General features: G+C 34.2%; 1 protein-coding gene across 1 annotated transcript; it reads right to left on the reverse strand.

Moving 5' to 3' along the window:
* Positions 1 to 357: 357 nt before the first annotated feature.
* Positions 358 to 8,444, reverse strand: si:ch211-225p5.8 (uncharacterized protein LOC555567 homolog). The gene is made up of 5 exons (XM_067449561.1): positions 8,042 to 8,444; positions 6,933 to 7,099; positions 6,359 to 6,596; positions 6,115 to 6,274; positions 358 to 575 (listed from the first exon to the last, which is right to left on the reverse strand). Exons 1-5 carry the CDS (start codon positions 8,091 to 8,093, stop codon positions 530 to 532), a joined length of 663 nt encoding a protein of 220 aa, XP_067305662.1. The 5' UTR covers positions 8,094 to 8,444; the 3' UTR covers positions 358 to 529.
* Between the last annotated feature and the right edge of the window lie 4,478 nt (positions 8,445 to 12,922).

Here is a 12,922-nt window from a genome sequence, read left to right on the forward strand (position 1 = left end):
TTAAAGAAAAAATACCTTTTTTTCTCCTTTACGGGATGCATAGCCTAGAATATATGGGACACAATGAATTTCTAGACAGCTAAGTTTGAATAATGTTTCCACTGCTTTTGCAAAATCATTAGTAGAACAAAAATCATTTAATCTTTATTGAGGATTAAAAAACTTGTCTCATGTCTTTAAAAATATATCTTTGCTTGCTTATCTTTTGTATCTCCAGTCAATAAAAAACAAGCCAAGAAACCAGATGTTTGTTTCTTTTCTACAAACCCCTTTAGTGTCTTCAGAAGTTAATTCAGACTCTTTATATTCCTGATTCAACTTTGCATATAAAATCTTGTAGATACAATGTTGTACCTGTTTTATTGCCATGTGGTTTATTAATCATTCTGCATTCGCTTAGACAATGCAGTGCTATAGAAATGTCACTAGAAATACCCAAAGGTTTGTAATAATATATAGAGCTACGTATCAAATACAATAAAATGTCTATTCACTGTAAAATTAATAAGCCATCTAACCAAAACTGTAGTTATTCCAAATGCACACCATCACAAGTGTCCTTCGAGTCAATAAGCCTGTGAAAAAAAGTACATGAATCAGAAAAGTATAAATAACTTTATACACTGGTAGTCAAACATTTTAAATACTTTTTAAAGTTTTGAAAGAAGTCTTTTCTGCTCACCAAGACCTGAGTGGATCAATAAATAAAAAATAACGGCAAACATTATGAAACATTATTACAATTTAAAATAAAACTATTTGATCTGTTATCTGTTTTATTATATTTTAAAATGTAATTTATTCCTGTGATGGCAAAGCTGAATTTTCAGCATTATTACATATACGTAGGCCTATACCTTTTGTAACGTTACCGTATCAGCGTTTCGTCCACACGGAGCCGGCGTTTTAGAAGCATGAATCCGATATTTTCTGGAACCGGGTCCCAAAGCGAATAAATCTGAAAACGATCATCTTCCCTTTTCGTGTGTACAGCGAATCCGTATATTTTCTGAAACGGTGATGTCATCACACGGTGAAAGAAGTAAGGGATCATCTATGGTCAAAATGAATATAAATGGAAAGTTAACGGAAAATTCTAAAGTAATATCAAAACATGTAGCTGAATTTTATGAGAAATTGTATTCTCATTCATGATAACAAATTGAGTGATGCACAGTCATACTTAGAATCTAGATGACATACAAAATATAAGTGAGCCTGCTTTTGAAATGTGTGACCAAGAGATTTCTTTAAATGAAGTATTTCACTGTATTAACAAACTCAAAGACAATAAGTCACCCGGGAATGATGGTTTAATTAGTGAATTTTATAAATATTTTCAAAATGAATTATCACCCTTTTTGTTAGCTGTATTTAGAGAAGCTATACAAAAAGGTTATTTACCCATATTCTGTCCCTCCAGTTCGCTAGTGCATTTCTTTATTTTCCCACTAGGGGTCTCTATCTCCTTTAGTGTTTTTTGGGGTTCATCATCGATTATATTTTGCACGTGCTATGACTGCTCGTGTCAGCAGGAAGAAAGTTTGTTACCCTCAGTGCGAGAAAATGTCTGGTGGTGTTGACACGCTATACACTCCTCTCCGACCCCGTATATCTTTGGGAAGCTTTGACATGCCATAATCTGTAAGTAATAAATGGCCCATTTTGTCTTTCTAAATGTTCTGTTACTTAAGAGGTTATTTTGACTTTTATAAGCAAAAAGACGTTTGTGAGCTAAGTCAAGCTAATGTTGCTAGCTTGTTTGGTATGTGGTTGCACAGTTTCTTATAAGGCAATGTCAGCATTATCTTTTACACAACCTAGGTCATCAGGTTGTTCATACAGGTTGTCAAAGTAAAACAAGTAACGTTAGCCTTTTTTCCTGTGTAGCTGAGTTCATTTTCTACTAAATTTATCTAATACTTTTACAGAACAGTGAAAAGGTAAACTAATGTATAACTTTCTTCTACAGTAGCAGTAAATACATTTTGGGATTATAAATATGTTAAACAGCATTTTGAACTGCCTGTTAATTTGTGTACTGAAACTGAAATTGACTGCAGTATATTCTGCAACCACATGGTGGCAAACTGACACAAACTGAATTATTTAAAATGTAATCGTGTGATTCTTATATCTTGAGTTCTTGAGTACTTCCAGCATTTAAATCCACAGTAATGTGTCTTGGTTTGTTATATAATTTATTTTTAATAAACTTTGCTTGTATGTTTACAGTTTTACAAAATCAGAAAAGAGAGGTCTTCAGTAAAGGCTTTAAGAAGAAAACTGTGTCCTGTCATTCCTGGAGCCACACCTTCTCTTACTGCATGTTTAGCTCGCTGCATAGGCTGAGTAGCCACACACTCAACCAAGGGCAGAAGAACCCAATTCGTTGAGACAAGGTTTGATAACCTTATTACCAAAGCCCAATAAGGATGTATTAATTTTAGATAATTGGCGTCCGATTATGATGCAAAATTTTTTGCACGAATATTTGCAGAAAGATTGAAGAAATGTCTTGATCCCATAATTGATGATTGTCAATCAGGATTTATGAAAGATCGACATATTTGCAATAATATTAAGCTCATTTTAGATTTAATTGACTACAACGAATTTATTACAGATAACAGTTTTATTTTATTTGTAGATTTTTTTAAAGCTTTTGATACTGTCGACCATAACTTTATGTTGGAGACCTTAAATTATTTTGGTTTTGGAGTATACTTTAAAAAAGCTATTCAAACACTATACAATGACTGTAACAGCTCAGTTAAGCTATCATATGGAACCTCATCCAGGTTTAAAATTTGTAGAGGCGTACGTCAAGGTTGTCCCATCTCACCGTTTCTTTTCTTACTTGTAACACAAACCATGGTCATACATATTAAAAGAGATCCATTTCGTGGTATTAGACTTTTGGAGAAAGAGTTCAAATGCTCTCAATTAGCGGACGACACTGCCATTTTTTTTTTAAATGAAACTGAAATAAAAAAAGCTATTGGGTGCCTTAATATTTTCTCATCTGTATCTGGTTTATGTTTAAATATTAAAAAATGTGTTTTATTCCCCTTGAAAACATGTAATCATAATGACATAATGACAATGAGATTGTAGATTATTTAGGTATTAAAATCTGTAAAGATCAAAAAGAGAGAAATAATTTGAATTTTACTCCAATTATTAGGAAAATTAAACAAAAATTTAACTCATGGTTAAGGAGAGATCTTTCATTAAAAGGAAGAATATTATTATCTAAAACTGAAGGGTTATCGCGTTTGGTGTATACAGCTTTCGTTTTAGAAGTTCCACAATCGGTCATAAAAGAGGTGGATACTGTTTTGTTCAATTTTATTTGGAAGAACAGACCACATTATTTAAAAAAAGATATTCTATGCAATCCAATTGAAGATGGTGGGCTTAATGTACTTGACTTTAATACTGCCAATTGTGTATTCAAGAACAAGTGGATAAAGAACTACTTGAACTCTAAAGGCAAAATTTGGAATATCATTCCAAGTTCATTTTTGATAAATTGGGGGGTTTAGAATTTTTTTTGAGGTGTAATTTTGATGTAAACAAGATTCCGATAAAACGTTCTTCCTTTCATAAACAGTTTTTTTTTTATTATGGATGCTGATCTTTAAGCATAACTTTTCTCCACACAAATCTGTGATTTGGAACAACACATTTATTAGATTTAAAAATAAATCTTTATTTTATCGAAATTGGTACAATAATGGTATAATATTAGTCAGACAGTTATTTAAGAATAATGGGCATCTATTTAATTACTGTGAATTCCTTAATTATTATAATATCCCTGTTACTGCTAAAGAGTTTGCAGTAGTATTTGATGCCATTCCTAGTGGGCTTATTCACCTTTTATCAGGTAATATAGCTTCTGAATCTATCCCTGTATATACAACCAATCAGTTAAGTATTAATGGTGTGAAAATTGTAGAAAAAAACTTTAATAGGGTTTATATTAAAGAATTATCTAGAACTACATTATTACTGAAATGCAAAACTTTTTGGAACTCAATATATCATCAGATTGAATGGAAAGAGGTCTGGAGTTTACCCAGTAAATACTGTCTCACTAATAAAATTAAAGAAATCACATATAAAGTTATTCATTTGATTTATCCAGTGAAACAAGTTGTCTCAAGATTTTTTAGAGACACGGAGAAAACATGTGCCTTTTGTAAGACAGAAGAAGAATCCATAAAACACTTATTTTTTGAATGTGTATTTACCCATTTGTTTTGGATTGATGTTGAGTATTTGATATTTAAATTTACAAAGTGTAAGATACGACTATCTGGTAAAGAAATATTTTTGTTATACAAAAACAAGAATTTGGAGCAGAATTTGGTGGTTAACCTAATAATTATTTATGGAAAATACCATATACACTAACAGAAATGGACAAATAATAAACCTAACATTATACTATTTATAATTGAACTTAAACATTATATTGAGGCCCTAAAAGATGCAAAAATAAAAAAGCGATAAGAATGTATAGAATTTTTGAATCCTTTTCTTTTTGAAATTTTGTTTCCCCTGAATACTTTTTTTTTTCTTTGTTTTGTTGCTATTTTTTTTCTTCTGTTGTTTCCTTTGATGCCATTATGAATGTAATAGATGATAATACTTGGTGATCCTCTGTATGTATTTTGTTCTTGTTCCTGTTATGCAATAAAAAATAAAAAATAAAAAAAAAGAAGTAAGGGATACAACTACGGGCACTGGGCATTCGCACATCAATATCGCGTAATTTAATTAACCTATCTGCATTATTGTAAGGGTATGTTTTGGGTTGGGGTAGGTGTAGGCATTAATAAAACACATCTGTTAGATTTTGCCTCACCTCCGACCACTGCTCCACAACTCTTCTTCTCCGTTTTTAGTGTATTTCTGTGGCAGAATTACAGCGCCACACATTGGCCTGGCATGCAAACTACATCGTTTTTAGTCAGTTTCGGTAATCGTGTGGACGCAGATTATTCTTGAAACGAGGGGGGAAAAAAGATCGAATTGGGAAAGCGCTGGCTTCGTGTGGACGAAAGTTGCTAAGTTGTTAGTTGCTAAGTGCTCAGTTATTTTTGTTGCTCAATTATTGATAATAGTTCTTAATATCAAACAGTTTTTGCAGAACAAACTTATTTTTGTAGAACCTCTGATAGAATTCTTTGAATTAATTATAGTTAAAAAGAACAACATAATTTTTTTTATATAAGATCATATTATTCATTTGACATGAATATTCACATGAATAATTAAAAATCAAAAAATTAAAAACAATAATGAAGCAGCACAACTATTTTAAACATCAGCAGCAAATCAGCATATCAGAATGATTTCTGATGATCATGTGACACTGAAGACTGGTAACCTGACAAGCCAGACCCACATCAAGATGTTTGGTCTGGAAACTCACCATTGACAGGGCTCAATCCGAGGGGCGGGATAAACGGTTGTCTTTCAAACTCCCTCTGCACGTGATAGGATAGCGCTACAACCAACCAGAGCAACGAAGGTGAAACAGAGTTTGTTGATAGATTAAACATTCACCGTATCCGGTCAGCAAAACTCCGAACACATCTTCCCTTTTTAAAAATGACTTCAGTGCCGTTCTTTGTTCTTTTCTCAGAGAAATCTTGATTATTCCAGAATCCAGTTTCTGTGTTTACTAGAAGCACGCAAACGCAACTCGGCCGTCGTCATTATGGCCCCGCCCACCGACTCTATACACAATGTGATTGGCCCGTCCAGAGTGAGAGGAAAACAGCTCAGAATGGTATTGAGAGTTCCTAGACACTCGCGGGCAGATTAAATTTGCTGCCGCTAGGGTGCGTCTAGATTTCTAGGCTAGAAGACTGAAGTAATGATGCTGAAAATGCAGCTTTGCATCACAGGAATTAATTACAATAAAATATATTCAAAATAGAAAACAGTTATTTTAAATTGTTATAATATTTCACAATATTACTGTTTAACTGTGTTATTATCAAATAAATGCCAACATCTCAATTATTCCAAACTTCTGACTGCCAGCTAGTGTATATGTTGTGTGAAATAAACTGGTGCAAAAAAAGTAAGCCTTACTTGTTTTGAGAGCGTGCCGCTTTTCTGGCTTCTCGAGCTTCGTTCTCATCATAGATCTTCTTATAGCAGTAAATCAGCACTCCAATCATCCACAACTGCAAGACTACGATCAACACGTACATCATGATCTCAGAGATTACAGCCGTCAGCTCAGGGTTGGCTGGGGAGCAACATATTTAGATATTCAAATTACTATTTAAAATGCAAATTTGTCACCTGTGAGTGCGACTTGAAGGAGTCTTACCTTTTTCCACAACTGTGAGTTCCACTTCTTTGCTTATTATCACGTGCTCCTTATGTATAGAAAGGTACAGCGTGCGGTGGAAGGTACAGCGGTAAGTCCCAGTGTCATTATATGTGACATTGTGAATTGAGATGGCACCAATTTGCACATCCTTTGTCCACAGAGTCCCTTGCCACTCTAATCTTCCCTCATATTTTTCATGACGAATAGTGGAGATAGGATATTCATACTGGAAAATCTGAGAGGGACAGAGATATTTTGTCAATTTTAATGATATTAGATGTGCCTTTAAAGATCTTTTCATTTAAATTGAGTAATGTCTTGTATGCTTGTCTGTACACTCTTAAAAATGAAAGGTGCTTCACTGACATTGATGGAACCTTACCACTGGTTTTTTTAAGAACTCTTCAGCTGAAAGGTTCCTTGAGGAACCCAAAATGGTTATTCTATGGCATTGCTGTAAAGCCCCCCTTTTGGAACCTTTATTTTTAAAAGTGTAAAGCATTTACTGAAGATCTGTATACTGTTCACTTAAGCTGACAACAGGCTTTCTGATCATAATCTCTGTACTAACAGGGATAAACTCCTCAGTTCCAGCTGGTTTAAAGTCCCAGTCCACAGTAGCAGAACCTGGCACTTCTTCTCTTCTTTTGCAGGAAATGCAACCCAACAGGAAGCTTTCTCCAGCTACAGCCTCTGTCATGGAATCCACTTCGGCACATCCACTTTGGCCCTGTGGCACTAAAATGAGACAAAAAAAAACATGCAAGATTATTTCAGATCAGAAGCCTGATTTAGACAATCAGTTACCTCCAATTTTTTAAGTTAAGAAATTTAAAGTTCAAGTATAAGCAGAACTTTTATTTTGTAATCATACAATTGCTCTGAAATATTATCTTTTAAATATTTAAGAATGATAATTAGTTCAATTAACCTAAATACAATCTCACATTTTTAGTAATCTGACTAGTTTCAATTTGTTAATTTAATAATTGCCACCTTGCTAATTGTTTACACAATGCTTTGGTAGCGTTAGCATATAACTAGCTGAATGAGGACAACAACATAAAACATTTAATATATATCTCTTCTGAAACCAAACTCATATTCCACTCGTGACTGTGATGGTAATACTACAAATTTTTTTAAAAATAAACAAAAATAAAAACATAACAGAAACACTTTTAAACTAGCATAACAAAACATGAACACTATACTAAATCTCAAACAGTGTTATTCTCTTGTACAAAAACATAATATAACTAGTTTTGGCGTTTACTGTCCCTTTTGGGTGTCATGGTAAAGCATGCTGGAAAATAGAACTCCCAGCCCAGTTTAGGTTAAATTTAAGTTAGTCTAAATGAAAAGAAACATGTTTGTAAAACTCAAAACAATGAAGCAATTCAGAAATGTGTCAGTTTTGAGAACTCAAAAGAAAGTTCTAAAGTTAATTTGTTTGAACTCATTTGTTTAATTTGAGTTGACCGCTCAAAACATTATTTTGAGTGTTATACCTTTTACAGAGAACGTTCTAGCAGCAGAAGATGAGGGATGTTATTAATGCAGCCTAACAAATAAGGGACATCTGATGATGTATAATCCACTCAAGAATTACGTAACGATTATTATAATGCCCTCTAAATAATTAATTTTAAATAATTTCACACTAGCATGTTAACTTACCTTGAATTAAAAAGACGCAGAGAGCCAAACATGAAATCATTCCCAGGGGCATTTTCACAGTTCACGCAACTGTAAGAATTGATGGATTAATAATTTGCTTCCTTAGAATAGCGTGTCCCACGTTTCTATTTTCTTCTTTAGTATCAGTTTCTTAAACATTATGTGTCAACAAACCCATTTCCTCTCATTTTAAATCCAAAACACATCGCATTTGCACTCTTCAAATGAATCCTAAAACATCACATTTAAACACAATGCTTCAGCCTTCAAATGATTACAAGAAAAGCATTTAAAGTTTTAAAATTATATAACATTTATATAATCACACTAAAAACCGATCGTGTCTTGCGGCTGACTTTAACGTTTGGGAGAGCTAACTATAGACCGTGTGAATCCTTGTGCATGCAACTCAACACGGAATTTGAGAAGTGAGATTCGGACGAGCGGCGTCCAGTTGCTGTACGATCACTGAATAATCACATGGCATGCCGTTTTAACATTTAGCCCCTTCAACTATTTTTCTATTTTATGTTTCTAATAATTTACTTTTAATACTAGTAGCAAATCCAATAGTTCCTATTCAGTTAAAAATTGTATTGAATATGAATACCGGTAGCTATCAAGCACTGGTTCCTTGTATTTATTAAATACTAGACCTATTTATAAAATGCTAATAGACGGATAGTTAACATTTCCTCCTGAACCAAATGTCATCTATGAGATGACATTCTTCCCGGAGCTGTTTTTGGACTCTGAATTATGTGCTTCTAGTACACTATTAATGGAAAAATATATCTGCAGTAATCTGGTGGTACAGTGCTCTTTAAGTTGTTTACATTAATTAATAATCTAATGGTATACCGCTTGGCAGAGGTTGGGATCTCATACTTTCAAAGCTAGCTTGCTAGCCTCTCTGAAATTGCCTTCATAATTAGGGCTGTAGCAATACACTAATCTCACGATAAAGGTTTAATAACTCCTTAACCAGCATTGCATTAACTTGGTAAACAGTCAACAATGAGAGCACAATCATTTGAATATACTCCAGGGTTTTTACTGATACAAAGCCATATGCCAATCGCTGAAGTAACCCTTTAAGATACATTTTTTTGTTACCAGTACTTTTTATTATTAATAAATTATGTATATTTTCACTTTGTAACACTTGTAAAAATGTATTATAGAAACTATTAGATGTTAATTACTTATTAGGGCCTTATACAGCCAGCAGAGGGAGCTATTTCCACGTTTTCAACCTGCGCATGTGCGATGGGAGATCACACTCACAGCTCAGTTCACAGCTGGAGGCATTAAACGGACCCATGCTGAGCAATGTAAGTGTTTTAACTTCTATGAAACTTAAAGGGGTACTTCAGCGCTGGGAAGATGAATCTGTATTTAAACTGGGTCATCAATGCAGTAGAAATGTGAAATTATTTTTGAATTTGGTGTCTTCTAGACTGAGAAAAGACAGAAAATGTATTTTTGTCCCATGGGGATGAAAGACTACAATTCCCAGAATGCTTCGCTGCCCTGTGAGGCCATTCCCAACGCCACCAACTTGATTACAGTGACTCAGTTAGAGGAGACACTACAATTAAAAACTGAACGTGTCTGTTCAATATAATGAGTGAGTCACGGCGCGAGTATCACAGCACTGAGCACTAACCGCACGAGTGATGAGAGCTGAGGTAATCGCGACTACACTCGCGGCATACATTCACAACGCGAGTTCAATCTGGCGCGTTTCAGTTCATGCCTTTGCAAGCTTAACTTTCATAGAAATGAATTTGAGAAGTTAAAAGACTTACATTGCTCACCATAGCTCCGTTTAAATGATCCTGTCTGCAAGCTGAGCTCTCCCTGCAAGCTGAGTGTGATCTCCATCCCCCAATGCCGGATTCAAAACATGCGGAAATGGCTCCCTCTGCTGGCTGTAGTCTTTAGCCTCTGGGCAAACATTCCTCCTATGATGCAAAAATCGTCATTTTGCATCATAGGAGGAATTTTTCCAGAAATAAAATGCATAAATCTCTCGTCTCAGGGAGATATGAGGGGGGAATTCACAATAATTTGAATATTCTCCAGGGTTTCTACTGATACAAAGCCATATGCTAATCGCTGAAGTAACCCTTTAAGCTTCCAAAGGCATGAACTGATAACACGCCAGACTGAACATGCGTTGTGAATGTAGGCTATGCCGCAAGTGTGGTTGTGATTACCTCAGCTCTCATCACGAGAGCTCATCAGCTCATAGGCTATATGACGTTAAATGTAATCTGAGTCCTGCAGCGTTAGTGCTGTGAGACTCATGCGGCGACTCGATCATTATATAGAACAGACATGTTCAGTTTTTAATTGTAGTGTCTTCTCCAACTCAGTCACAGTAATCCAGTAGCGGTGGCTTTGGGAATGGCCTCACAGAGCAGCGAAGCATTCTGGGAATTGTAGTCCTTTATCCCCATGAGACAAAAATACATTTTCTGTCTTTTCTCAGTCTAGAAGGAACCAAATTCAAAAATAATTTCACATTTCTATTAATGACCCAGTTTAAATACAGATTCATCTTTCCAGCGCTGAAGTACCCCTTGAAAGGGATAGTTACAGATTAATATGACCTAAAGTTTTATTAAAAAATAAAAATAAAATGTCCTGGCTGATGCAAACATTAATGCCAGTGAATGACAGCCCAAAATTTGAAGCCCAAAATGCATCCATCTATTATAAAAGTAATCCACACGGCTCCAGAGGGTTAATAAAGACCTTCTGAAGAGAATTGATGGTAAAAAAAATATATACATATTTAAAACTTTATAATGTTAAATATTTGCTCCCGTCAGACTGCCTTCTGTATTCAACTTACAAAGTGTAACGCCTTTCGCAGTTCAAAATGGTTACACTACGTTGTACATCTCGCAAGTTACACTTTTTCTGTAAGTTGAATACGGAACTTGAAGGCAGTCTGGCAGAGGCTTGATATAAATTGTATTAATCTGAAAGAAGAATGTCATATACACCTAATGGTTTGGGGGTAAGTAAATCATGGGGTATTTTCATTTTTGGGTGAACCATCTGTTTAAGGATTAAGTGTTGAAATGGCTTGCCGAATTAAATCAGCAGGCGCCTATAACTTGTTTTCGAATGTCAAAATTCGAGGAAATTATCTTTATATTTTTAGTTAGACCTAAAGAAGAAACATGAAATATACAAAATAAAAAGTTAGTAGTCATGTTGTAGTTTATAATGAGACAATTTCAGGGACCGTAAGCCCGTAGTCAAGGACCTTATGAGATCTAGCACTGATCCTGATGTGTTGTTGTGGTTAGTGCTCTTGAAAATTAGCACGTAGGCTATATGTAGAAACTGATTATAATAGCCTATAGCTCCTCTCATGAAATCTCCATTCTAAATTGTACTTGGAAAACATTTGCATACTCCTCCTTTGTTGGACAGCTGCAGATGCACAACAAAATTAACAAGGTTCAAGGTTTATTTTAACAGCTTTCATGTGAAATCATAATTAAAAAAAGGATTTTATTATTATTATTATTATATGAAGCATAAATTTTGGTAGCCAGTAAAGATGTATAGCTTTTTTGTGATGTCAAAGGGGTCATGCAAAAGAGTTCAGCTTGAATTTCCGCAGAATTTGACTGACAAATGAGTGAAGGCCTTTTAAAAAAGGCTAAAGCCTATTTTATAAAAGGAGAGCTGTAAAGATTTGCAAGCTTAAATTATTCTTTCTGAGGGAATGTTGGCTTATACATCTTTTTTTTGGTATATACCTTATACATATAAGTGTATACCTGTCAAAAAGTATGGAAACATTCATATTTGAACAAGTCTCTTATGCTCACCATTTTAAATATTTTCAAATACAGTAAAAACAGTAATATTGTGAAATATTAGTTTTATTTGAATATATTTTAAAATGTAACTTACTGCTTTGATGGCAAAGCTGTTTTTATAGCATCATTACATTTAGCATCATAAAGTCTTCAGTGTCAACATATTCAATTTTTTTCTTTTTTCTTGTTATTATTGATGTTGAAAGCAGCTAATTTTCTCATTTTAAATGTCTAATTTTATTGTTTATTTATTCGAAAACTACTATTTTAAATTGTAATAATATTTCACAATATTAAATTAAATGCAGCCTTCGTGAGCATAATAAACTTATTTAAAAAACATGGAAAAATTGTAATGTTTCCAAAAAATTTACTGTATGGCTATAATTCACAATTTTACTAACGCCTCACAATGTGTGACATCACTGTAATATTCATAAAAAAGGAAAGATGTATAGGATTTTATATTGGAATTGTTGAAGTTTTAAAATGTTAAAAAGCTGTGTTTGTGTAGTGAAGCAGCGTTATTTTGCTATGGTTTATCACGCAACTCTGTTTTCTTGTCATAGTACTGGTGCAGTGTCAGTTTACATAGTCTGGAGCACAAGGACATTTCATTGGAGAGCAAGGTTAAAAAAATCTTCCCTAATTGTAAATGATAATTCCAAATATCTCAACAGTTATTATTAGAAACGCTACTTTTTGTTCTGGCATCATATGTTTAATAAATAGGCTACGTCACAAAGATAATGAATTCAGTTTTTTTTTCCTTTCTCAAAGCATTATCCTTCAGATCTGGCACGTGTGTTAAGGTAAAATATTTACACTGACATGTCATGTCATGTCAGATTGCGTCAGAGGTTTACTGAGTAACTGACAAACTACTCTGGAGTGAAGGTTGTGTTGGTCCCCCGAGCGTCAAGCGCACCCTCCCCAAACAAAACAACCACAGCACGCAAAGCGTCCCACTTAATTTCCTTACAGACTCCCACGAGCTGGTGAACTTTTATATTTAGCACCGCTCGAGTTTCCA

This window comes from Pseudorasbora parva, chromosome 7, assembly GCF_024679245.1.
Source record: "Pseudorasbora parva isolate DD20220531a chromosome 7, ASM2467924v1, whole genome shotgun sequence".
Lineage (NCBI taxonomy): Eukaryota > Metazoa > Chordata > Actinopteri > Cypriniformes > Gobionidae > Pseudorasbora > Pseudorasbora parva.